This window comes from Ambystoma mexicanum, chromosome 10 (assembly GCF_040938575.1).
Source record: "Ambystoma mexicanum isolate Mex_15411 chromosome 10, UKY_AmexF1_1, whole genome shotgun sequence".
NCBI lineage: Eukaryota > Metazoa > Chordata > Amphibia > Caudata > Ambystomatidae > Ambystoma > Ambystoma mexicanum.
The window spans coordinates 555,515,331-555,542,929 of NC_090932.1; the positions used below are offsets into that span (position 1 = coordinate 555,515,331).

The 27,599-nt window shown below is 45.4% G+C and overlaps 1 protein-coding gene across 1 annotated transcript in view; it reads right to left on the bottom strand.

Moving 5' to 3' along the window:
- Positions 1-27,599, bottom strand: part of AGXT (alanine--glyoxylate aminotransferase) — a 1,153,507-nt gene that overhangs the window by 284,341 nt on the left and 841,567 nt on the right. Inside the window, exons 6-7 of the mRNA XM_069618136.1 lie at positions 6,185-6,269; positions 5,833-5,928 (exon numbers count right to left, since the gene is read on the bottom strand). Coding sequence (XP_069474237.1) covers positions 5,833-5,928; positions 6,185-6,269 — 181 coding nt within the window. The remainder of the gene's footprint in view (positions 1-5,832; positions 5,929-6,184; positions 6,270-27,599) is intronic.

The following is a 27,599-nucleotide window of genomic DNA, read 5'->3' on the forward strand; positions in this document are numbered from 1 at the left end:
TTTATACCAACAGAGTTTCATCACTAAAACTTCCGGAGTATTGCCAACACACTTCGGACCCAGGAGGGCGACATTGCATCGTCCTACATCGTTTCAAGCACAGCAACCAGCCCTGCATCCCGCTAAGCCCATACCAGGGAGCCTGCAATATCAAGAGCTGGCCCACAAGGTTTTTGTGGTGAGATATTTTATTTCATCCATCCACTACAATTAACTAGAGATAGGAGTTTATAAGTAATTCACTCCATCTCTACTATCAGGTCCCCCTCTTCTTTTACTTTTTAGCATTTATCTACAGGGAATTATTTCCCCTCAGGTTCTGATTTTTTTCCACCTCTGTTTACTAATATACCCAGAAAATTCCAGTAGGGAAATACCACTACACCAGGAGAAAAATTGATCTTCGTGTTTCTCTTGGTTTCTCCATTACAGGGGTCACTCAATCGCCCTGAAGAAGGTGGCTTTCACGTCCCTCAAATTTGGTTACGAGATGGACGCCACGGCCGCTGAAACGTCATTTTTGAAGCAAGGGGGACTTAAGAACCAATTTATTGTGGTTCAGTGAGTCAATAACCCCCTGCAACGTTGGCATACAGCTAGTTGGGCTCACTTGGTCCCAATAGAACTTACCAGCACAGACATTTGTTCATTGGTACCCAGATAGAATCTTCCCAACTAGATAGTCCCAAAACTACTGGAACAACTCAGGAATTATTTTTTTCACAAAATTACTTCTAAAGAATAAAAGCTGTCGACTAATATAGATATGTGCTATATTCCTAGCACACTCTAAACACCGCTTTGTTTTTTCTTTGCTTGTTTCTTATTACATGTTTTATTTCAGGATCTTACTCTACAACACTTTGTTTAAGCTGCATTGCTTATTTGTAAATATTTTGATTTGTTGTTGTTTACAATCAAAAAAGGTAAAAATGTTTTGTACATATTTATAAGTATGTGTTTTCAATACAAGACATTTGTTTTCACAGCCCTTGTAGTAGATGTTGGTTTTTTCCTCTGGACATTTTCTTTGGGTCAATTTATTCAATATATAATCTATTAGTAAACATAGTTAAGGTTCCTTGATATTATAAATTGGTCATGCTTTATTCAATGACAAATAATCAGGACAAACCTCTCTCAGTAGCAGTACTTTCTTTGTACTAGTGTATTTTGTGCCCGAGTCTGCTACTTCTCACCACAGGTAATCCGAATATTTGGGTGCACTACAAGTTCTCAATAGCCTACCATCCCCAAACCAATGGATTGGTAGAGAGGTTGGGGACCATCTACTGCCATGCCTTCTCTTTGTTTATAGAGAAGTCCCTCAAGAAGGGGTTGGATTCAGTCCCTTTGAGCTACTTTATGGTCATCCGATTAGAGGTCTATTGGCCCTAATCAAGGAGGGGTTGGAGAGTGCTCCTTCCCACAAGCCAGTCAGAGTCACTGACTATGTGTTAGGTCTCCAAAGTAGAATGACACACATGATGACAGAAGCTTCTGATAACTTGAATGCAGGTCAGGCTCTGGTAAAGCATTGGCATGACCAGAAGGCCAACATAGCTGAGTTTACTCAAGACCAGCTAGTTAGGGTTATGGTACCTACAAGGCAGAGGGCCTTACAGGAAAAATGGATTGTACCCTTCAAGGATGTGAGAAACCTTGGAGAAGTCAATTATTTGGTAGACTTAGGCAATCCTAAGGAGGCCCCCACGGTCTTTCACACCAACCGCCTAAAGGCCAATGTCTCTATACCACAACTGGGAGCTTTGCTTCTAGCATAAGCTCAGGAGGTGGAGAAGAGTGAGCCTCTACCTGACCTCCTCGGGGGACTTTAGATGGAAAGATAGAAGGAGCTAATATCTCTTCTGATCTGACACTGGAACAACAGGAGGATTGCAAAGCTCTGTTAAATCAGTTTTCCCCTCTGTTTTCACTAACACCAGGCTTGACCCCTTGGGGACAGGGTGAGATTCTCACTGGTTACTGTTTACCTGTTAAAAGCAGAGGTTACAGGATGTCAGACCATCTAAGAACCCACATAAAGGAAGAGGTCAAGAAGATGCTTGATCTTGGGGTAAGTCCATGGGCTAGTCTAGTTGTACTAGTGCCAAAGGCAGGATCCAAGGAATTGAGATTCTGTCTGGACTATAGCGCTCTTAATGCAGTCACCATGACTGATGCCCATCCTTTACCTAGGACAGATGAGCTGGTGAACAAACTTGGTTCAGCCAAGTACCTCAGTACATTTGACCTAACATCAGGTTATTGGCAAATTGTTCTGACAGACCCTGCCAAGGAGAAACCTACATTTTCAACCCCAGGAGGCCTCTACCAGTGTAAGGTTATGCCTTTTGGACTAAATATTGCACCTGCTACATTCCAAAGGATGGTAAATCATGTTCTGAATGGGATGGAGGACCTCTGGATGGCATACTTGGATGACATTGCAGTGTTCAGCCCTACTTGGAAGGAACATATTGACCACTTAGGATATGTATTGCAGGCACCTGAGCAGGCCAATCTGACCATAAAGGCAAGTACATGTCAAATTGGTCAGAGAAAAGTAGTCTACCTTGGAAATGATGTAGGAGGAGGTGAAATAAGGCCATTTCCTAGCAAGGTTCAAGCTTTACAGGACTGGGCTACCCCTACTACTCACACCCAAGTGAGATCCTTTCAAGGTCTTACAGGTTACTATAGGAACTTCATTGAGAACTATGAGACCATAGCTTCTCCCTGGAATTTGATCTCCTCACCAAAATTCCCCAAGAAGGTCAGGTGGAATGAGGAGTGCACTAAGGCATTTGAAGGATTTAAGAAAGCTGTTTGTCAAGCTCCAGTATTGAGAGCTCCTGGCTACAACCAACTCTTTATTGTACAGACAGAAGCTTCCAATACAGGTATAGGTGCAGTTCTGAGTCAGCTGGATGAGAAAGGCAGGGAACACCCAATCTGCTCATCAGTAGAAAACTGAAGGAACCTGAAACAGGTGGGCAACCATAGAATGTGAATGTTTTGCCATTGTGTGGTCTTTGGAGAAGTTTAGACCATACTCTGTATGGATCTACTTTTGTAATTCAAACAGACCACCAGCCCTTGAGATGGTTTATGCCAAAGAAGGGGGAGAATTCTAAATTGATAAGATGGGCAATCAGCCCACAGGGATTTGATTTTACAATAGAACACAGGTCAGGGTGTAATCACTGAAATGCTGATGGTCTCTCCAGAAAGTATGATCGACTGGAGTAAGGAGATTCATCCATGGGTGGATTAAATCCTTCTGTGCCTTAGTCTGGCAGGGTGGGGGGGCGAGTGTTAGGGAGAATTCTCAGAAAGGTGCCAATTCCCTGTACCTTACAGACCCCCAGCAACTTTGCTGGAGTTTCAGGACTTGATTTTTTTTAACCTGGAGAGAGTAAGACCCTTTTTCCCACACTCTCATGTAGTTAAAAGTGATTTTGTACTCTGTGTTTCTTTTGGTTGTGGAGTCTGACAAACTCCACAGGCATCATCTTTTACATTGTGTCACACAGTACCTTCAGTGCAGTGACACATGGAAGTCTTTCAGATTTCCCAAGGTTTAAATACCTTCTCTAGGATAAACTACTGTTTCCCAGAGCAGTAAAGTGATATTGACTTTACTTACATTTGTAACTTTCTAGACATAGCACATAGGGTGCTGGAGGAGTTACTTAGTATCCCCTTTGTCTAGCTTCTTATGTAACATTTTTATGTTACCCTTTCATCGATGAATGGCTGGTGGCAGTGGTTTACTTTTTACTACCATTATGGGATTTTACCACGGGCTGCGTCCACAGCCATGGTAAAGCGCCCATGGGTGTCATTTTTGGCAAAATGGCCCTGGTCTTCTTTTTTCGCCATTTCTTTGTGGAAATGTCCTTCTTGCGAATTGCTCTGCGCGACAAACCAGGTTTGGTCCCTTTGTTCATTTTGTCTTTGGTGGGCTTCACAAGTGAAACCCGCCTCTGGCTCCACGGTGTCTGGCAAGGGCAGGGAGCGAGGGAGGTGCCTGAAACTCCCTGTGCTTAGTCTCCTAGGAGACAGGAATGCACTCATGAGTGATTGGCCAGCTGGCTGTCCGGCAAGGACAGCCACCCTGCTGGGTGACTGACAGCTAGGCTGGAATGAATGGGAACAAGCTGCATAAATGGTGAGGCTTTTTGGCTTGGAAGGAAGAGTCGACCACTGGACGGAGGAATCCGAAGAGAACTTAAAGTAGACGCCTGCTGCAACACCTGGACCATTGGTTTGCCCGAAGAAGCCCTGCTGCTGTGCTCAAACTCCACTTTTGTATCGACAGAGAAGCTCCTGCAAGGACAACTTCGCCCTTTGAGTTGGTGGGACCAATCAACTCCAAAGTAAGTCTGGACATCCTCTCGGAGCTGGTTGCATTTCAACAGAGTTGCTGCTGGAAACCGAATAGCCAGGGAGAGGAGCACCAGTTTGTGTGCTTTGCTTTTAAGCTGGCCAAGAGCTCTGGGAAGATCCTCTGGACTCCCAGGAAGCAGGACTGACCGAGCCTGAGCCCCCTCAACAGAGTGTGGGACCCAGAAGCAAGGAAAGCCCTTCTCAAGAGCCACAAACTGCGATGTTGCTATTTGCGGTACACGCGAGGAGCTGAAACACTGAAGTGCCACTTGTTTGAAGTTTGCCAGTTGCGAGCGTCCCATTGCAGTGCAGGAGCCCCCAGGAATCCTCCCTCTTGTCCCCACAACTGAGGCCCAGGAACAGTGAAATCTGAAGCACTGCACAGGATCAGAAGTCATCTGCTGCACTTTTTCTTCAATCCAAACGTACTGTAAAGTCTGAGAGAAACTACCTCTTGCTGTAGAGTTGCTTGCATCTTCCACTACTTACAAGTCTAGCAGCTTGTGGCCAACATTTATTCTTCTTTTTCTTCAAAGACTTCTAAAAACATTGTGCATAGACTTTTCTTACTTACCTGCAAAGAATTGCTTCAGCTCATATAGACTTTTGCTCATTGAATTTGGCTTAGCCTGTTCCACTGAATAACTCTTGTTGGGGGATCCAAAAGTATTTGCTTGGTTGAGAATATTTGTGATCTAGGTTCTAACAACCTTTACCCTTTAACCTAATTCCTAAATTCTTCTAAATGCAACAGTGATATATTAATGTCCCCAGCACCCTTGCTATTGAAGTCACCCGAGGGTGTAGGTTGTGTCTGTGGGCCATCCCAAAAGGTTACTTACTGATTTAAAAACTTAGGAGTGAGTGTTTTGAAATATATTTGTGTGGTGTATATATTGCTCCCTTCTGAAGAAGGCTTATTTTTACTGATAAATTAATCATTGTTTTATCAAGAAACCTTGGGTGTGTTTATTTTAATACGTGCCACTGTGAATCTCTGTGTAACTCCCCTACAGTTCACATTGAACCTTCTTGAGATAAGCCTGGCTGCTCCACACACTACCAACCTGTGTAGTGCAGACCTATACCAAAGGTTGGGTTTCTATTGCCAGGAGGTCAGGGTTGTTGTAGTGCACCCAAAGGGTACTGCATACAACCTTGCCTAACAGTAATTATTTTGACATTCCCAATGCTACAATAAAATGTGTTCTAGTCATAAAAAGCCATATCTGGTTCAAATGGAGTTTAGGCTAAAACATCAAAATCATCAGAGTTTAACCTTTAAGTGGAAACTAAGGCATAATTTAAGGATTGCAGTATTATTTATGAATTGTTAATGAAGTATTTGTTAATGAAAGTAACTGAAATATTGAGTGCACACTCTCATATTGGGGGTATGGGGGGGTAGAAGAAAAGAATTGCATAAGCAAAACTGCTCACATTCTTGGCTTTCCATCACAGCCCCAGTAGTTAGCCAACCATTCCATGTCGACATAGAGGGAGAGTGGCTTTTTCTTTCTGTTGAAAATCTTCTTCCTGGGAAAGTAAAACGAGTTAATGTACGAATCAGATAGTTATGTTAGCAAAATCCCAATTTTAGCTGCACAAGTGTAATATTGTACATGTGTAATAAAAAGCCACTGTGAAAACTTGTAAACACTCATGCAACGTATATCCACCCGTTAGTTAATCAATACATAATCTGCTCATACATTATGTCAACAGCAGCCTCTGTTCACCCACTTATCAATCTATCCGTCCAATGCAAGGGCACTTTTACAGTATTACTTACTGGGCTTTCTCACTGAATGAAATTGGTGCAGTTCCAGGGGGAGCATTTAGTACTTTCTGAGATCCCGAGTATAAGATATCTATACCTGTGTAAAAAAGAAAAGATAAATCAAGGTTAAAAACAATAAACCCACAGTTAAACAAGCCTTTCACTATATAATTTAGCTAAGGCTAGATGTGCTAGGTGGAGGACAGTTTTGCTATATCAAATCTTCCACATATACAGATACAGATATTATGGCTAAAAATTCGTTTGGCAAATCATTTTCGTAGTAGGTCCCATGTTTTCTTATTTAGTATGTGTGCTTTTATGAACTCACTGAATTAATTTATTCATTGAGGGATTTCAATGCCGGCTATGATTTTCCCTCATGGGCTCTTCAAAGCTCTAAATATGATGCTGTCTCAAGCAATGTCCATTGTACAGGAAACAGTAGTTTTAAGTTCCTACAAGGCCAGCGCAAACTTATAAAGATTTCCCAGAGAGTGAAGTTGTAGCAGAAGATAAAATGTTTCATTTGGACCATCAGTGGTAGATGATGGGTGTTCAAGAATCCGTTTGAAAACAGTAACTCTGACACATCCGCCTCTACTATTCTTCAGTTTAAACTTGACTTTGCTGTTACAGAGAAAATAGCCAAGTCGAGTTAATTTCCTCATGTAGGCCTTATGTATGTTCAGCACTCGTATGACTTTGATTGTGTATTACGCTGGTAGCCAATTACAAGATATTGGGACCCTTCCCGTTATCCACACTGGTGTTGTAGGTCTGTTTCTATTCAAGGCAACACTCGGAATTGTAGCTTCATTGTTCTTTGTGTCGGGAATGGTACAAAGCCCAAGAAGGCAAACTGTGCCACAGATTTGTTCTTGCCCTTTAATCACAAGAGACTCCCCTTTATTGAAAAGTAAATGTGGTTCAGGTACTCATATGTTACACATGAGCTCAAGATTGTCAGAGGTTCAGGATAGCAGCTATCATCTACATGCATCTGGAAATGTAGGAAAAGTGAAGAGTCAAGTCAGTTCGGAAGGATTTCGTTTTCATCCTGCCTGTTATGCTTTTTGATTGATTGATATTTTATTTCTATTGCGCTCATACACAAGTGTTCCAGAGCGCGACAAGGCAAGGGAGGGGAACATGGGAGAACAAAACAGCGATCTTACTAGGCCCAGTGACATTGAGAACGTGCAAGTGCATGGGAGAGGGGGGAGGGGAAAAGTGCATGGAAGGGGGGAGAGGTGGAAAGTGTGAAGCAGAGGAGAAACAGATAAATAACAATAAATAAATAATAAAGGCAACAAACAGTGGTAATGCAGCCAGCAATCTGCAAGTGCTAGGTTTAAGGCAGCAGACAGGGTAGGTCTGATAAATGCAGGAAGAAAAAGGGGGGGGGCTGTATGGGTACAGATACAGACCGCAGTGCAAGGGGTGGCCCGGAGGCAGTGCGGGAGGGTGGCAGGATGAGCAAGTACCTGGACCCAAAGGACAGAGGGTGGCCAGGTGCACGGTGCCAAGAGAGAACAGATCAGCAGGGGAGAGGGGGAGCAAAGGTAGAAGAAAAGAGGAAGGTCTTGAGGTGCTTCCGGAACCGGAGATGGTTCTCCTCAAGTTTTAGAGTGGCAGGGAGGCTGTTCCAGAGGGAGGCCCCAGTCGAAGACAGAGATCTACCACCAGCTCATTTCTTAGAAAAACGACTGACCCTGAGGGAGTTGGAGGTAGAGGAGCGAAGAGCTCGAGAGGGGAGGTATTTGCATAGGCATAGCTGAAGGTATTTTGGACCCAGGCCCCAGAAAGCCTTGTGGACAATGCAGAAGGTTTTGAATTTAAACCTTACATCCACTGGGAGCCAGTGGAGAGATTTCAGAGCTGAAGAGATACGATCCCAGGGCTTGAGACCAAGGACAAGGCTCGCAGTCCTGTTCTGGATTAGTTGCAGAGGGCGGAGAGTAGAGGCAGGTAGATTTAGAAAGAAGCTGTTACAATAGTCCAAGCTAGAGAGAACCAGAGCTTGGGATACCATGAGCTTCTGGGGGAAGGAGAGGAAAGGCAGAGTACCTCTGAGGAGGTGCATTTGGATTTTTGACTTTTTAGAGACCTCAGAGATGTGGGCGGAGAAGGAAAGGGTGGAGTCAAAGATGACCCAGAGGTTCTTAGCCTCGCAGGTGGGGGTAGGAGGAGGGCCAAGGGAGGCCGGCCGGAGAGTGAGGGGAAAGGATGGTGAAGGTGTGCCGATGAGGAGGATCTCCGTCTTGCTGGCATTCAGACAAAGATCATTGGCGGCACACCAATCTTGAATGGTGTTAGGCAATCAGAGATGAGAGAGGGAGAGGAGGTGGCAGAGGGCAGCCTGAAAATGAGTTGAGTGTCGTCAGCGTAGCACTGGAAATTTGAGCAGAAAATGGCAATGCAGTGGGCGAGAGTTGCCAGGTACTGGTTGAAAAGCCAGGGCGAGAGGTTAGACCCCTGGGGAACACCAAAGGTAGAGAGGAAGATAGATGAAAGGAAGGACCCAAGTTGGACCTGGGAGGGGCGATCTGAGAGGAAAGAGGTCAGCCAGGCCAAAGCCTGATTAGTGATACCCAGATTTTCATGGAGACGGTTGAGCAGGATGGTATGGTTGACTGTGTCGAAGGCAGAAGAGAGATCAAGGAGGATCTATTGATATTTGTTCTCACGTAGGCAATCTGGCAGGTAGCAATTAATGGTAAATAGATTGTGAGGGCAAGTTCAAATCCAGTGACGCTCATGCGCAAAGTTCCAAATATTTGTGAGAAGTGCTAAACCTGCATCTGGGCCACTCTGTGACCTCGGTCCAGGGCCCAGCCACTCTCCACTTGCACTGCCTCCCTGGCTCCTCCTGCACTGTGGGACTGTCACTGCATCCCTACAGCCCCCTTCCCAGCACTTGCTCTGCACTTACCTCGCACTTGCCACCAGCTGGCCCTTTTATTTATTATTTATTATTTATTATTTTATTACGCTACTTACCTTGTACTGCACTTTCCCCCCCACCTCCTCCCCCTGCACTTTCTCCTTTTCCCCTTACCTCTGCACTTGCACGATCTGAATGACACCTGGCCTAGTAGGATCGTTTGTCTGTCTTCCCCCTGTTTCCCTCCCTCCCTGCCTCGTCGCGCCTTGAAACACTTGTGTATAGGCGCGTTACAAATACCATATCATATCATATCATAATGTTTGTGATGTTAACATTGGGCAATCATCAAATTTGAATGCCAAATCACTCCCAAAGCTCGGAGTGCCTTTTTTCAATATCATTTTTATTGTTGTTTTCACTTGCATAGAACCAACCATGTACCACAAAAACACTGGCTCCAGAAAATTGACGAAAAGTTCACATCTTAGTATCTTCTGTTTTTCTACTCCCCTTTCCTTTACCTAAATTTGCTTCATATCTCCAGCAAACAAGTACAGGTATTTTGAACAAGGAACTATCCAGACCATCGCACCTTTACTGCATGCACTTTGTAGAACAAAACAAACATTTAAAAGAACACTCTGTCGACCTAACTCATTACACTTTCTTAATTTAGGGCCTTTAAACTTCTGATTATTCCTTTTGACTATTTAATTCATCAGGCGTTGCATATATCTCCACCACTTTTCTAACCAGTTTGGTAGACTATTTCTCTAAAAAGGGAACCATTCTTCTTCAATATGTGTACTAAAATCGTCTAACAGATGTGCCATCCTCCACATTTGGTATATTTAGAACTTTGGGAAATTTCGTCCACTGCAGCCTGGGATGGCATGTTGGGTGCTGAATTCCAAAGCTTGAAGATTGTCGTGCCGCCGAGGATGCAGGCCATGTACATGCCCGAGGTGAGTGTTTAGCAAGCCTGTATGTCATTGCGGATCTCCATGGTCTTTTAATCCCGGTTCCTGGAGTTCATAATTGGTTGTTTTCCAAGAGTGCTGCACCATTTTGCTCGAATAATTAGCCTCTGTTTTAAACATGTTAGCAACAAGAGAGACTGCGAGACACTCTCAGACACTATTAATCTTTGATGAGAGCCAGGTGTCTGTCTCACCACAAATCATGCACTAGTGGGAACACTGTGCAGGAAAAAGAAGAGATATTACTATAGAAGCATTTGGAGAAATTACAGAAAAAGGAGATTTCTAAATCGTGGGAGGAGTCATCATTACAAAACCTTTTGGATGTTGAAAGGATACAAATTATGTATACTCTGTCATTTAATGAAAAATATCGATCAATGCTCCAAGAGTGGGGGCAAGCAACTAGTGGTGGTTCTGCAACATTTTTTGACAATATTAGCTACATAATTCAAATTGTGGAAATTGAGGACAAGCACAAGAATGTACAATCCACTGAGGCGGGCAATAAATTGCATGCAAACATTGATGCAAATTTGGTTTCTTATGAAGAGGACATCAAACCACGAACAAAACATACATTTTATGAGATAAATTGGATTATGAGTCGGGGCGTGTGTTTACATTTGCTAAGAGATTTGATGTGTTGAGGAAAGAAGTTAGGGATGGCCAGCAGAGTGCCACCTCCACTAATGACCCCCCCCATCAACCTCATCAGTGGAATCAGACGTTTGGAACAGTGACATTGAACAACCACCTAGTCGCCTTAATTCTTTTAGAGGAGATGCAGATCCTATCCAGGGATTGGAAAAACCAACAAACGAGTAAGAGGCAGCGGAAGAGGTTGAGGGAAATGTATAAATCAAACACGGACAGACAGGACAACATGCTTTGGAGGATGATGTAGGAGGCAGTTCCCTCACAATCTAAGCAAATTATGAATTTCCTCAGATACGTCCTGACTAAAGAACAGCCTGATTTTCTTCGATTGGGTTTTTTGTCAATCAATGGCCTTAAATTATACTCAAACTAGGTTTGATTTTGACCAATTCATGAAACTAAAATAATTATTTTCAATGAACCCATCAGAAAAAATTAAACCACCCGCACAAACTGGGGGAACTGACCTAACCATTGTCAATGTACCTATTATGCATGCAATGACAGACCTGACTCAAATTTCAGAGTGAAGACCATTTTTTGAGTTGATCTGATTTTGGCATTAATAATGAATGAACTAAGGGAATACAATTACTACCTCAGTCTAGATGTAATCCTCCTATAACTGGAGGTAGTAGTTTGCAAGCTTTTCAAGATCTGGTGGTAGCTGATCTGAAAATGTTAAGACTTAATAAGACCCCTGATGTGCAAAACCTGACAGTTAAGCAGGAACGGATATTGGCTAAGCTTCAAGATCTATCCAAGGTGGTGATAAAACCATTAGTTAAGAGCTGTAATATAGTCCTTCTGAGCTGTGTGGATTTTGAAGCTGAAGCCAATAGGCAATTACATGATCATTCAGGGGAAGGTGACTTGTTCCTTTTCCCTTTCCTCTGTCTATGTTGGATACATTCTTTAAAAGGAAGTTTCAGCTCTTTTTTGACACTGTGTTTTTATCCTCCTAAGTAGACATCTCCCTCTTGTTGCTGGTATGCTGCGAAGAAGAGGAAGTCTACCGCTCTATGTGCTTTATTTTTTCAGTGCATTTGCCCAAAGCTGTGCCAACCAGAATGCTCACAGCCACACGCCTCAGGTTGCCTAGCAATCTTCCAACACCATTTTATACTGGCATTCCTGGCGTGCATGCATCACTCCCCACATCCCTGCAATTGGGGTTGGCACCTTAGAATCCATGTCGATCCAATGATTCTGGGTCCAGGACATGGAAGCTCAAGTACCTGAAGATGCTTAACTTAAAAGACAGTGGTCTGAACATAGACATAGGTTTTATGACACTCTATGGCCAAATTACAACCCAGTGTCCAGCAATGCGATCACATCAAAAAAGTCAGAAGACAATCATTGAGTACCATCTCTCACCAACAGCTATTGGACACTACTGTTCAGGACTATTAACGAGTGAGCACACAGGACATCGACAATAGAAATCTCGGGCATCAAAGATCAAATAGGGGGCACGCAGTTGGGTTTAGATGCGCTAAAATAACTGCCAACACAGCAATGTTCAGAAATCTGTAACATATTTTTCATGTACCATACTGTATGAAAGCTAGGAAACCATTTTGAAGCTTGAGACATACTAAGGCAACATTGGAGACTGCACTAGTTAATCCATGAGAGCATATTTTGCAGTGCCACATTGCATAGCCATTAATCCTTAGCAGCTCCTTTGAGATCACTACAATGTCCTGACATACATAGAAGCTGCAAAACAGTTTTTTGACTCTGTGAGGAAAATTAAACTGACACAGTGTACTAATTATGGTTTTAATCCCTCTCACTTCACACACCTTTTAAATAACACGTCATTTTACGAAATTACAAGGGCCCATTTGAAGACTGTCTGAGTTTAACTTAACAGCCACATGTGAAAAGGATTTTGTTTGCTTTTTGTTTTTTAAATGTAACTATCCGCCAGAAATGCCTACAGCAATGAACGCCTAGCAGTTGCATTGAAATCATTACAATGTCCTGACACTACACAAAGCCTGCAACACGGATTTTTAGATTTTTAGGATTTTTCCAATTATGTGCTTTTAAAACCTTCACTTCAATACGCTTTTTAAAATAACACCAGGGCCTAACAGGGCCAGTTATATGTGAAAAGTATTTTTAAAGTTAAATTATCACCCACAAATTTGTACTTTTGTCAAACTGTTATGTGAGCACTGCTTCTAAGAGTCTTTCGGGTAAGACAGCAATTCCAGACCCATATTACATGCATACTTTTCCTTCAGCTATTGAAGTTTAAAATGCTATCTTTTTCTTTCTTTTGAAAGTGGACTGTTCTGTAGCTTTCTCTTTATTAATCATTTCACTTTGCACCATCTATGAAGAAACCTGTGGGCTTCGAAAGATACCTCCTTTCTGCATATTATGATCAGTTAGTCCAATAAAAGGTATCAGAACGTGCATCACTTTAAAACTGGATAAACATGGCATGGTCTTTTTTTTACACTTTAACAAACAGATACATACTGTTGGAGACACCCTTATGTAACAGAGCCATTGGGCCTCATTACGACCCTGGCGGAAATCGAAAAACGATGGCGGAAATGCAATACCGCCATCGAATAGCGCTCGGTGCGATTATGACCCGTCACCGCAAAGTACGATGCCATTAGCGACACCGTAGTGAACGCCAACGCTAACTGCACCAAGTACGCGCGCGCGCGCCATGCCAAACCGTAAATACCACCATGGCGCAACGGTACGCGAATTCTGACCCTAGCGGACATGCACCTAACGCCATCAAGCACGGCGGAAAGTACCATTCCGCCATGGTGAGAAGTACGGCATCGCGAATCAACCGTAAACGGCCCCACTGAGTGCCTGTACACCGCTCCCTGGCCACATTATACAACTCCCCGTAGGTGCAATGAAGTCACAATGCAACCAGTGAAATGTACAAGTCACCCATGCATGCCAACGAACAAAAGAATCTCAAGGGGGGCCAATGGGAGCTGCAGGGCACAGATGGCACGAATACAGAAGCTATTCCAATGGACATGACCTCAGTCTCCCACCAAGAAACGCACGCAAACACAGGCACCTGTGACCAGCAACATTCAGAAAATCACATCATTCCACCAATCCACCTGGCTGACCGGCATCTGTTACACAAAACCTAATCCCCCGCCCCTGAGCATGACATCATTCAAACAGTCATATTGGCAGCCCTTATCCCTGACCTCACTGGGCTTCGTAGGCAAACGCGCCCAGCACAGTACCACGCAACTATACTCCGAAGCTGGAACCCAATGCAGATCTCCCCACAATACATCGCTCCCCAAATAGGAATATGCCACATCACTTGCAAAGAAGAACGCTACACGGCCCATATCAGAATAGAAATTTAATGCACAACAAATTCACCAAGCCCATACAGCCATTAGGCCATGAACTCCAAAACACATTTCACCATTGTGGGCTGCATCCGCAATAAATGACCAGCTACTTCTTGTGTGACGCCCTGTTCCTTCATGGTACACAGGGCCACATTCTCGTACGAAAAGGCAACATGGAAGCGCCCAGAACCGCAGGGCCGACCCAATGGGGAGGCACTAGTCCAGCTGAAAGGCCGAAATGTTGCTCCGAGCCACTAGTACTGCGTAAGGGCATGTGGCCCATTGGCGATCGTCCCATAAGATCGTAATGCTGCTCCACTGATTAACACGAAGCAGCAGGTGTCGGGAGTAAAATCCATCTGCAGGAGTGGCATACAGATGGCAGTGGCAAAAGGGGAGGAGATACCTGTCAACCAAATGAAATGAAAAAGAATAGAATGGCCATCAGAACTACATTTGATTTACTCACTTCAATGATCACACCAAATCCACAGCCATATGCATGCTAGCCCACTCCAAAGGATCATCACCACCCAAAAACCACTTGCGACTCATAACTATCTATATCGAGGTGAAAACACCATCACAAACGAGTGTACCTGTGCATGCGTCTGTTAAAACAGAATCCATCAGATGGGATTGGTAACGTGCATGGACACAAGTGTCTGAAGGCGCGTCGAGACAGGGAGGGCTCAACAAGGCCAGATAGACGATGGTCCCACTATGGCAGCCCTGCATCACATAGCGCAGGGGAGGCGGACAGATCCCAAGAAGCCCTGTACATGGCAAACTCTGTATCAAATCATCTGTCCATGCATCCATTCATCATTCCCTCATCCCGTAATGATAACGCCTGTTCCCATACTCACATAACATGTGAAAATTCCATTGAGTCTGTGCGTCATGCAGCCTGCATAATCCACTGTGCCCCAGCCCGTAATTCCAGTGTTGTGAAGTAACATGTATTTGGGAACGTACGGCCTCATCGTCCACTTCGCTATTGCGCATCCCAAACTATTCATATCAATCATTGCATCCCCGCCATGGCCCCTGTCCCAAGGACATTGAACAATAGAACGTTATATTTGCAGTCAGACCTGTGGGCATCTCCTCGCCGCTAGCTGAAGACCGAAAGCGCCGCCCTTCGAATTCCTCATTTGCAACATCACGTCGAAAAGGCATCTGTGGCCGCTTGAAATCACAAATTAATCCATCTAGTGCGGCTGTGTGTGTAAATGGCAACTGCCTTCACTCACAAATGGGACGCCCCGCCCGTCGTTGAAACTCGGTACAGTGATGCATGAGGGTCCACCGTTACTCGAGTACTACGTTCCACTGACCCTTCACAAGTCTGTTCGCGACTGCTAAGATAGTATGTGAAACAATGGGACCATAGCCGAATGAACATATCAACCAATGTTACACTGCCATCGGGTACAAATACATGATTGTAATAGCAAGATGCCATTCCTCGAATTGCAGCGTTGTGTGCGGGACGTGCTCGCCCAAAGGGGAGAGCAGCTTGCACAGGTGGAATGAATCACCACAGGTGGAGGCCATACAGCCTGAAAACACATAAATAGCACACCCAGTCTCCTCCCACAACCACACCCACTCCGAAATGCTACCGGCAGGACTCGCGATGTTGGCCCTGGGGGACCTGATAGCACTGCAAGTACTCCAACTCCAAGAAGAAGACGAACACCAACCACAACCGGCCGCACGGAGGAGACGCAGGAGGAGGAGGAGGGCAAGGCAGGGCCAGCAAGGGCTGCCAGCACAGCCACTACCACCACGCAGGCAGCCCGCAATCCCACGCCTCCGAGCACATCCGTTCAACCTCACTGATGAGCAGATCCACACCCTCTACCGTTTGGACCGGGACACCATAGCCGCCATTGTGGACATGACACAGGCTGACCTTGTCAGCATGATAGATAGCCCAACCGCCATCCCACCCCTACTGAAGGTGGTGTCTGTACTCCACTTCCTGGCCACAGGCACCTACCAGCACACAGTCGGACAGTTGCATGGCATCTCACAGCCACTGTTCTCACGGACACTATTGCAAGTGCTGGATGCCCTCCTGAAGCACGCAGACGACTACATCTCTCTACCACGCTCGGAGCAGGAAATTACAAACACAAAAGTGGGATTCCATGCACTTGCCGGCATACCGGGTTGCATTGGTGCCATCGACTGCACCCATGTGGAATTGGTCGTCCCACATGCCATGGAGGCCCAGTACCGCAACCGAAAACAATTTCATTCACAGGATCATTACACATTGTTGTGCCCGATTCCCTGGATCAACCCATGATTCTATGATCTTGAGGAACTCTACAATACCACGCTACATGGAGCGACACGCAGGGAACAGATCCTGGCTACTCGGTGAGTCACATTTCATGCATGCTGATGTGGGGTATGTGATGCGGCAATGACCTGGCAGGAAGGGGGGGGGGTGCGTACGTAGCAATGGCATTCCACATTATTCGTTTATCGTCCACATACAGGTGATGCCGGATATCCACTGAAGAGATGGCTCCTCACACCAGTCCGGAACCCACGGGACCAGCATGAGGAGGACTACAACCATGCCCACTCACGTACCCGTGTAGTCATTGAACAGGCATTCGGCCTACTGAAGACTCGTTTCCGGTGCCTCAGCAGGTCTGGCGGGGCACTCCTGTACCGCCATGTGAAGGTTGCAAAGATGGTGATGGCATGTGTCATGCTACACAACATGTGCGTACGTAGAAATGTGCCCATGCCCCCTGACACAGAACTGCAAGCACCTGAAGATGGTCATGATGAGGGTGGGGATGTAGCAGCACCTCAAGGAGTCTGCGAGGCACAGGAGGGCCGTGACATTCGTCAGCATCTCATAGATGCATGCTTCTAGCACTCACGCCTGGTGGCTGATACATGGACACGGGACTCGTGGCACTGTGTGTGTCTGGTACATGCACAATATGGACTGTACGCCTATGATGGCCTCGTACACAAAGATCAATGTCCACACATCTCATTGGTTGATCGTGCATTGTTTATGGCATATGTGATATCATGTTGAACACCCTATCGACCCGCCACCCAAGTGAGCCCAACACCCCCCCTCCACCCTCCTACCTCCCCCCCGAACACCAGTGTCCAGAGATGCTCATTGCCAGTGGGCAGTCGCTATTGCAAGCCCCCTCTGCGGGTATCAGGGGCACCCCTGCCTGTGGAGTGCAGGTTCCTCCCAGATCTACGTTGGGGGCTGCCCTGGACGGAACTTGCAACGGATGATGTCTCTGCCTGCTCACGTCCATGCATGTCCCTAAGGGTTTGTGAGAGCTCAGTGAGCACACGGCGCACTGCGGCAAGTTCGGCACATACGTCTTTGGACGTCGCATGCAGTTCCCCCCTCAGGCTCTCGGTGCTTCTCTCCATTTGGACTCTCAGGCTCTCGGTGCTTCTCTCCATTTGGACTCTCAGGCTCTCGGTGCTACTCTCCATTTGTGCCCTTAGTGTCTCTGTACTTCTCTCCATTTCTGCCCTAAGTGTCTCAGTTGATGTTTCTATGTCTGCCTTAGTGCCCCCACATTCATCGGCATGGTCCTTGAGGAGCGTGGCCAGTTGCTGCTGTTGCACGATTAACTGGTCGAGGGACTGTTGCCTCTGCTGGGCCATGGCCATTTGCGGTGGTGTCACAGAGTGGCTGTTCGACTCATGTTGCCCTGCCACAGGGCTTGTGGGGGATGGCCAGTCGTCGTCTTGTGGGTGCCCCTGCGTGGTATCCTCATGGTGTACGGGATGGAACAGACAGGGGGATTGGGACAGGTCATGGATGGATCTGACTTCGACATCCCCGTTTTCTGTGTCGGAGCATGCTGCCATTAATGCAGTGTCACCTATGGTGCTGCTGCCACCAGAAGCAGTGCCTACTGTGGCATCCATTGGGGGGACCTGTGGTGGTGGTGGTGTGGGCATGCTGGCTGCTGGGGTGCCTGTTGGAGTTCCCTCCTCTGTGCTGCCACTTGATTTGTGCTGCTGCCGTGTCATGATGCGTGCAGCTGAGGTGGAGGGTCTTTGGCCGTTGGTCTTGGCCCTCTTTGCAGGTGTGCTGGTAGGGGTGTCCTGAAGCTCGTCGTTTGGATCGGACCCTGTGGTGGAGTAAAGGAGGGCGAGCGTTATTAATGGGTCTGTGGGAATTGGAATGGCAATGTATCACATGCATTGGGGTGGTACCTGAGGGTGATTTGGGTCGGGGCCTTGGAGGTGCTTTCTTTTGTGTGTGGAGTGAGGGTGCAGTTGTTTGGCAGCCTGCAGTTAGGGTGTGCCTGCTGCACGTGTAGAGGGTGTTTTTGGGTTTTTTAATTATTTATGTATTTATTGTGCGTTTTAAAGTGCGCTGTCAGGCCAATGTGTGTGGACGTTCTCCTGGACATGTGTTACTGTTGCGCTATGTGGACACATGGTGATTCACATGATTGGACATTGTGGATTTGGCATGGTTTTATTTGGCCCACCTACCGGATTCTTCGGATGTCTGCACTCCTTTCTCCATCCCTCCGACTCCCTCTATACTCTCCATTCCAATGGTGGAGGCACAGATTTCTTCCCAGGGGGTCAACTTGATGGGTGATTCCGATCCTCCCCCGGTGGCTGTGGCAATGTTGCGGTTGGCAGAAAGTATGCTACGGACGCGTATCCGCAGGTCGTCCCATCGCTTTCTGCATTGCTGTGGGTTGCGGGGTGCGGTCCCCACCGCACTTACCCGCTGTGCCACCAGGGCCCATATGGCCTTCTTGTTCGCAAGTGCCGTCCTGGTCATTTGCATGGAGAAGACGGCGGCAGCATTCTCCTGGAGGGTCTCTGTGAGTACGGTGAGTTCCTCACGGGAGAAGTGGACCTGCCGCTTGCGGTCGCATGCTTTCTTCGCTACTTTTCCCATTTTTCTTGGTTACACTAGGGTGGATGACGGGTTGGGATGTGTCTCAGGGTAGTGTTTTTAGTGGTTGTGTGGATTTTGTGGTTTTATAGGTGTACGGCGTGATGTTTCCCGTTCCGGGACCATGTTTTTACTTCCGTTTCCGTATATTTACGGTCACCGTACTTTCCGGTTGGCGCTCAGTGCGGTGTCCGCTAAGATGGGTGGCGGTATTGCACCTAGGGCGCCGTACGGCGGCGGTGTGGGCCGTTTTGGGGTCATTTCCGCCATCGCGGACTTTGCACTTCCGCCATGGCGTGGTGCTCGTGCCCGATGGGTCGGAATGGGCCGCACTTTGCTCCATCGTGCAATGGCGGAAACGCTATTTACGCTGTGGCGGTCCGGTCAGTCACTTTCCGCCAGGGTCGTAATGAGGGCCATTGAGTTTTATTAAGGCAAATGTATCCAATTCCACTGTAGCCCTCTCAATACTTCAAATCCTCCATGCACAATTTCTATCATATCTGAACTCAGAAAACCTTTTCTTCTCCCCTTAAATTGGTTTTATTTATTTACCAACTTTATGTTTCCCCTTACAAATTCACATACACTCTTTCCACCTGAGCTGTTCAACTTATATCTTTGTATACCATCTTTTATGGCTCTCATTAGGGGGTGTTCACTTTTCTAAATGTTTTCGATCCCAACACTTTCATCAACTGACCTCCACCTGTGGTATATTGTGTTCAATACCTTCCTGCAGTATGCTCTGATTATTTTCTTAATCTGACAAATGGTATTCTGTGCCGCTATATTTGTAGGTCAACAGAAAGGGAAGACCCAATGTTATCTTATATCTTTTTCAGTTAACCAAGATGTAAATAGTCTACATTCTTTCTGTTTAATGAAAATCTTATTTTTAGTTCCTCCATATTCCAATATACCTATTTTCCTGGCTTTCGCCAGTATATCCATTGTGTCTTTACAGTGATGGCACTTAGCAACTATTGACATGGGTCCTTTTGGTGGGCATCTCCCTCATTGTACTCTCTCAAATGTCACTTATTTTACAAACCGATCTTTGTAAATTAGTGTTACTATATCTTTCATCTTCCTTTCCGCTTCGATATTGGCCTCTCTATCCTTCTCAAGAATTCCCCACAGCCTATTGTTATTGCGTCTTTCGCAGTTTTCTACATTATCTACCTTCAGCCGCATGTTCTTTTTTTATTATTCTCTAATGACTTTAAGTGCTTGTTTAAATTCACTTCCAATGCCTCTGCTGGCAGTTGGTTACTTTCCACCACCTCCACTCTATCTTCTACTGTGAACATTCTTTGTTTCAATTATTTCGTGGTTAGTTGCATTTCTGAACGTACAACCTTAATTTCCTTCAGTAAAAACTCTACATCTTGTTTGATGGATGGTTCTGTTGATCTGATCGCTTCTCCTGTTACTTTGTTGAAACCTTCAAACTTCTGAAATTTCTGAATTGCCTGCAATCCTGGTGATGATTATTTGTATTGTGTTTTTCCTATCCAGCCATCCAGTCCTTTCACACCTCTCACAACCTCCAATGAATGGGCTTCACAGTTTAGGCTTGTACCACCTATTTCCACGCTGGGGCAATGTATGACCACAGAGCCGGTCCTGTTTCTGTTTTTTAAACATGTTTTTAAAAGTGTTCACTGTGAAAGTCACTTCTTTCACATTTCATCCTATTATGTATTTTCATGTGTGCTTTCCCACCACTTACCTTCCTCATTGCAGGTGCATCTTGCTTATCTATACTCCCAATTAAAACCTCTCAATGGGTTTATCATTACCCCCTGCTGTCAGCCATTTCCTTTCTTGCAGTGAGGCTGGCTGTATATTTTTGCTCTCCCCATCTTAATTCTCACAAACCAGCCTATCCCCCTCAAGTATGCAGTTTGGATAACCTTAACTAATATTTGCCATCTGAGGACACATGATCAGGGAAAGTGGTTTCTCAATTATCATAAATGGCACCTCCGCTTTCCCAGCAATAGCCAATATACAGATCTTCTTCTCCAGGCGTACACCTACTCCTCATGCTGCTGTGTCGGTTGTATACGAATTGTTCGTTTTACAACTGTTCGAATTACAATTGACCTTTTCACAATTGACCGAATTGTGAAGGTCAATTGTAACATATATGTGGGGGGAAACCCCCCACAACCCCTCACCCAGCGCCAAACCCCCAAAATCCCTTATATATATATATATTACCAAACCGATATATATATATACAGTAAATTGTGGAAAGGTCAATTGTGACCCTTTAAATTTGGTCAATTGTTAATTCGAACAATTGTAAACGAACAATTTGGGTAATATCGCTGTGTCTCCTTCTTAGTTGATGCAGATTAGTTGCCACAGAGACACCCCATGCTCACCTTTTCAGTTGGTAATCTCCTCCATTTATCCCTGAATGGGCTTTCACACTACATCCACCTCATATCCTTTCCTTCAATATCAGCAGTCTCCCTGACTTGCTCATCCATGCCAATCCACCCTCTCCACTCTCAGTTACCATTCGGTCTCTGCCAATACCATTGTAGAGGAGGAGTGAAATGCCTCTACAGGTAGTCCCACCCCCTGCTACCTGTGTGCTGGAAACCAGAGGTTGTGCCAAGTTTGATACCAGTAACTGTGACAATTCCGAGGAAGGTCTTTGAAACAAGGTATCCATTAAGAAGACCTTATATGACATACCCCCGAAGAAATGATGATCAAATGGAAGCAGCTCTCGAAGGAATATGAGAATAAGGAAGAAAAAGTCTGATGATGTCACAAGAGGCGGCAGTGATGCACTAAGAAGAATGGTCGAAGGAGAAGATGTGTAGACTATCTATAAACTAATGTCGAAATAAAGAATTGAGTAAGCTTTTATGCGCAGAGTGAAGATTGTACGAGTGAAAAGCACTTCAGAAAACACAAGTCGTTTTACAATTGTACAGATGCTGCAATGCAAGTAGACTAAGTATTCTTAAGGCTGGCTATATGTAGTATGTAGACTGCAGGCAGTGCCTCCAAACATATATGTATATAGACTTCTGGATATTCGATGATACAATTTAGTAAGTGAGTCTCTGTAGAAGAAGAGTTGAAGGCTATGTGTGTCACAGCAAAGAAAAGGTTCAAACTCGAAGCAAGACCGAAGAGGTTGCCTGGCTTGGTTTCAAGGACTGAAAGCAGCCAAGAACTGGTTGTCATCTGCGAAGAACAGTAGGCGTGAGAAGCCGAGGCATCCCTTGTTAAGTTGAAAAGAAAGAACATCATGGGTGCCAAGTTTTTTCATTAAAGACTATTAAATGCTAGAATAGGGGCAAATGCACGGTCTCTGATCACGTGAGCGGAGGATGAAAATAGATGAAGAGCATGGGGAGCCACATTGAAGATACGAGTGCCTATATTCCCCTTTATTCCCAGAGGCGAGAAGCTACTTCAAGACCGAGTTCAAAGGCAGAATTAATGGCAGATGGCATGAGTGATGAGAGATACTGGGCTAATTGGGTGGGGAGACGTGGTCAGGCTCACCCACCAACACCTGGGGTACCAGCTTACATGCTGCTAGAGCATTGAATATTCCAAAAGGGTACACGCATGCCAACCAATTGTAGAAGGCCGTATAACCAAGAGCCTTATAGTTTGAGAGCCAAAGAAATGTGTTTCTAGTAGCCATCAAGGATGACTTGCACTATGGCTTGCACTTGGGGAGGGCTACTAGACTATAAAGGGCTACCTGACTATAAAGGCCCCAATCACAATCCTATCCCATATAAAAAGTATACTTAGATGTTCCCCCTTGAGCCAACCACAGTCCCACATAGGTTTTTTAGCTTGCCATGTAGTATGACGTCACAAATGATACATTTTTAGTATAAAAGTGTGATTTTCATAAACTGTTGAGATTATGCTGTGTGACATCCGTTGATTTCCATTGTGCTCCCTTTTTAGACAACTGACATTAAAACAGAGTCCTTTGCCAACTTCCTGAGTGGGTCTTGTTATTTAGTCTGAAAAGTCATTCTCTGTCCGATCCATAGTATGGCATGTTTCCTTTAGTTAAAGAGCCCGCCCGGGGTTCACGTGGTAGCATGTCGGATTGTTGAAAACAAGACCCATCAATCTTAGACTTCAGCACTTCGGACAATCAAGTGCCCTCGCCATCTAGCCGGAAGATCACAAGGTTTCCTGTGAAGAGCGGCCGATATAGAAAACTTGCAAGAAAATCAATGCAGGTGGAACGGGTCCCTCTTTCACAAAATCCCTCCTAGTTTCTACAAGCGCCGAGCGGACGGAAGGTGAAAGTGGCAGATTGGAAGAGGGGATTCGATACCGAAGGTCTTGAGCTGAAAGAGCGAATGGTGAGTAGACTGAGGGGAATGGCAAACTGAAGGGATGGGATTGTGTTAGTTAAGAAAAGTAACAGGGTTTGTTTTTAAGTGTAAACGCAGCCCGTATAAGAGATAAAAGCACGAAAAATCCTGGCTCAAGGGAGTCAGTAGAAGCCATTATACACTCCAGTTGGAGGAAAGTAGGTGCCACAGAGGACAGGTCCCTGTTAGATAATGTCTTACACCTTGTGATCAAGGTATATTTAGGGGCAGAGATAAGCAAGGAGCGCTGGGGATTAATGTAAAGAGTCGCATAGTTTGTCTGTTTGTTATATGTCTGTTTTTGAGGTGTCAAAGTGTGACGATATTGTAAAGAGAATTGAGAAAAGTTGAGAAAATATAGCATCTGTCCAAGGTAAATTGTCGGTACCGATTTAAGGTCAGATTGAGACTATTGAAAAATAGAGGCTTTGAGCGGCGATTTGTTAGAGCGCGCTCATATTTGTTGTTTTTCTAAAAATGTGTTCTTTTGTAAAACACCGGTAAATATTGACAGTCAATTGAGACTTGTCACAATGGAAGATGTTACTCCTTTGATGCACCTGTGTAAATACCTGCCAAAGCACATGTCCAAGCTCAAACAGTATAGTGCAGAATGGGTCAAAGGCACGGCAGATAAGATGTTCATGCCATGGCCACAAGGTGGATCTTTGGCAAAAGTGGTACTGCAGCACATGACCACATACTTGCACGCTGCGTACACGGAGAAAATATCGGAGAAGAGGTTAGCTATTTTAGAGCTCTGGAAAATGTATCAGGAAGAGAGAGAGGATCCGCCACCTAAGGATTGGATGCTTAATCAGTGTAAGGATGAAGGTGTCGAGCCTTCTGCTCCCCTTGGCTCACTTGAAGCAAAAAGTGTTGATACAGAAAGCGCAGGGTTGTACCCAATGAAGGAATTAAAAGCTGCAACAGGGTACTGTAATCCAATATACGAACCGCCTGCTTATAGCAGTGATGACAAGCCAGAGGAGACTAAGAGAAAAGAGGAGATCTTTAAGGTCTTACAAAAGAGGGAAGGGAAAGGTGAGTGACGAAATATAATGACAGAGATTGAACGAGAAATTAAGAGATGGAAAGGAGAAAAGGCAAAAAATGATGAGGTCACGCTCATACAGAATGAATGGATGGGAGGGCAGATACTGCTTGAATTAGATGGGAAAAGTATTGAGGAAGTTAGGCAAAAGGAAGATTGAGATGAACAAGATAAGAAAGACAGAGAACGAGAAAGAGATTAAAAGAAGATGAGCAGAAAAGGAACAGCCGACAGCGTTGAGAACAGCTGTATCAGGAGGGACAACAGAAGAAAGAAGAAAGGGCAGAAGAATAAAGGAAATATGACAACAGGCAGAGGGTGTCATGAACCATCGAACTCGCCCCTTCTGGGCCTCCTGGTCCCTGACACGTCGGGGTCTACACTCCATAATACTACCAACATGGCGGCAAACCCAGAACGCCGCTCACCAGTCTTCGCGTTCTACACAGCGTGCTCTATAAAGAGGCCACACCCCCGCAGACCCGCTCGTCTCAATGCTGCTACTAGCTGTGACCGGACGTGTGCTCCGTACTCATCCTTGTACTACTCTGTTGTTTCCTGGTTCCAGGAAACCCTTCTTCCAATCTACCTTTCCTCCTTCTTATCCAGCCTTCCCGGAATCCTTGCACCGCCTCTGTGTGTTTCTTTTCCCTTTCTTGAGTCTCCTGGAGTTTTCCCTTTATCCCGGACATCGAAGCTGAACGAACACTGGAAGCCGAGGACGGCCGAGCGGGCTTGTACAAGACCCGAACCATACGAAAGAAGACTCCTCCTAAAGAAGTCATCAGGCAACGAAAACAGGTGAGAAGGGGGAAACCTGTGACAGATTGAGACGCCACCTGACCAAAGTCGATACAGACATGGAGGCGGCCATCCAGGATCTTATGCGTGGCATGCAAGAACTAACCACCGAAGTACAAAACCTGAAAGCTGAGAACGCCGCGTTAAAACAATTGGTACTATCCCGCGACTCTGCCACAAAGGACAGTGTGCTATTGGGCGGCATTGTCGACAAATATGATGGCTCTGTAAAAACCCTCCGCGGATTTCTGGATTCTTGTTTGGTCCACTTTACCTTTAAACCTTATTATTTTTCTACACCCAGGGCTAAAGTGGGCTTTATCATTTCACACCTTTCCGGGAACGCATTAGCCTGGGCCACACATTAGTTAATTCCGGAGATGCCCTTTTGGATGATTATGACAGATTCATCCAAGCACTTAAAACCATGTTTGACCGCCCAGAACAGGTCTTTAGTGCTCAAGAACGTTTACTTGATTTCCGGCAAGGCTCTCAGGACATGCTCACATATGTGACTCGATTCAAACAACTGGCTAAAGAAGCGGGTTGCCTTCTGAAGCTTGCTTCACTCTCTTTCGAAGAGGGCTAAATGAAGATATCAAGGATGAATTAGCCAGGGTGGCACGTCCTAGTTCTTTTCAGGCACTTATGGATCTTGTTCTACAGATTGATTTTCGCATCCAAAAAAGGTAGGCAGAGAAAAGGAAGACCAAGTCACCCCTCCAGAAGCACCCCTTAGAGACCTCTTTGAAATCCGAAGATCCTTCTGTCCCCTCAAACGAACCCGAACCCATGCAACTAGGGGCCTTCCGTGGACCCATATCCCCACAAGAAAGGGTGCGAAGGATCCATACTGGCTTATGCATGTACTGTGCCTCGGACAAGCATTTAGTCAGGGAATGTCCAATATCCCCTCCGAGGCATTCGGGAAACGCCAGCTCACGATCCTAGATGGAGCTCAGTTTCGGGAGAGAGATGTAGGCTCCACATCTACACCATCTTTGAACTCTCCTGGACAAAACTCTGGTAATTTTACAGACCTTTCTATCACCATCCAAAAAGGAAATCTACCCCATTCTGGCATTAGTGGACTGTGAGGCTATGGGAATATTCATAGATCAAGAATGGGTCCTTAAACACCATATTCCCTACGAATCCCGGACAATCCTGCAACCCGCAGAAGCAATTGATGGCAAGCCTCTCTCTTCTGGACCTATAACTCTTCAGACCAAGGAAATCGAGCTTACAATAAACCATCATCGAGAGAAGATAAAGTTTGACATCATAAAATCTGCCCATTACCCAAGGGTATTGGGAATGCCCTGGCTACAAAAACACAATCCATTCATCAATTGGACAGCAGGTTCCTTGTTCCTAGGTTCCGAATTTTGCATGTCTCATTGTCTACTCCTGGATCCTTCTCCAACACCATCGGAGGGACGTTCAACAACCCTGCAAGGTCCTCTCACGGTTTCCAACATTGTCCAGGTTCCTAAAGCCTACCAGGAGTACAGCGATGTGTTCTCTTCTGCTATTGTTCAAGCCTTACCACCCCATAGGCCAGAAGACTGTGCTATTGAAACCGAACCTTCAGCTGTGATCCCCTTCGGAAGGATGTTTATTCTGTCTGAACCCGAGAAAAGGGCCCTTCGTGAATACCTAGATACTAACCTAGAAAACTGAACCATACGCCCATCCAAATCTCCAGCCGGAGCTTCACTATTCTTTGTTCCTAAGAAAGATACCAAAGAACTCATACCTTGTCTTGATTATCGAGGTCTAAATAAGTGCACCCTTAAGGATCGTTATCCGTTACCCTTGATCTCAGACATTCTGGAAGCCGTAAGAGGAGTCGTAATATTCACCAAATTGGATCTCAGGGGTGCCTACCATCTGATCCGTATTAGGGAAGGAGACGAATGGAAGACAGCCTTCAGAACACCCTTTGGTCATTATGAATACTTGGTCATGCCCTTTGGACTCGCTAATGCTCCGGCGATCTTCCAACGCTTTATGATTCGGGTGTTTTCGGATATGCTGTTTCTCTTCGTCATCGTATAGCTGGACAATATTCTGGTATTCTCTAAGGACCCTCTCAAGCATGAAGGACATGTTAAGGCAGTACTACAACGACTATGTGAGCACAAGCTTCTAGCAAAACCCGAGAAGTGCCTTTTTCATGTTTCCACCGTTCACTATCTAGGATTTGTCCTTAGCCCAGATGGCATAGGAATGGATCAATCTAAGGTTAAAGCCATACTATCCTGGCCAACTCCGACCACTGTAAAACAGATCCAGTCTTTCCTGGGCCTAGCTAATTTCTATCGAAAGTTCATACCATCCTTCTCTGAAATTG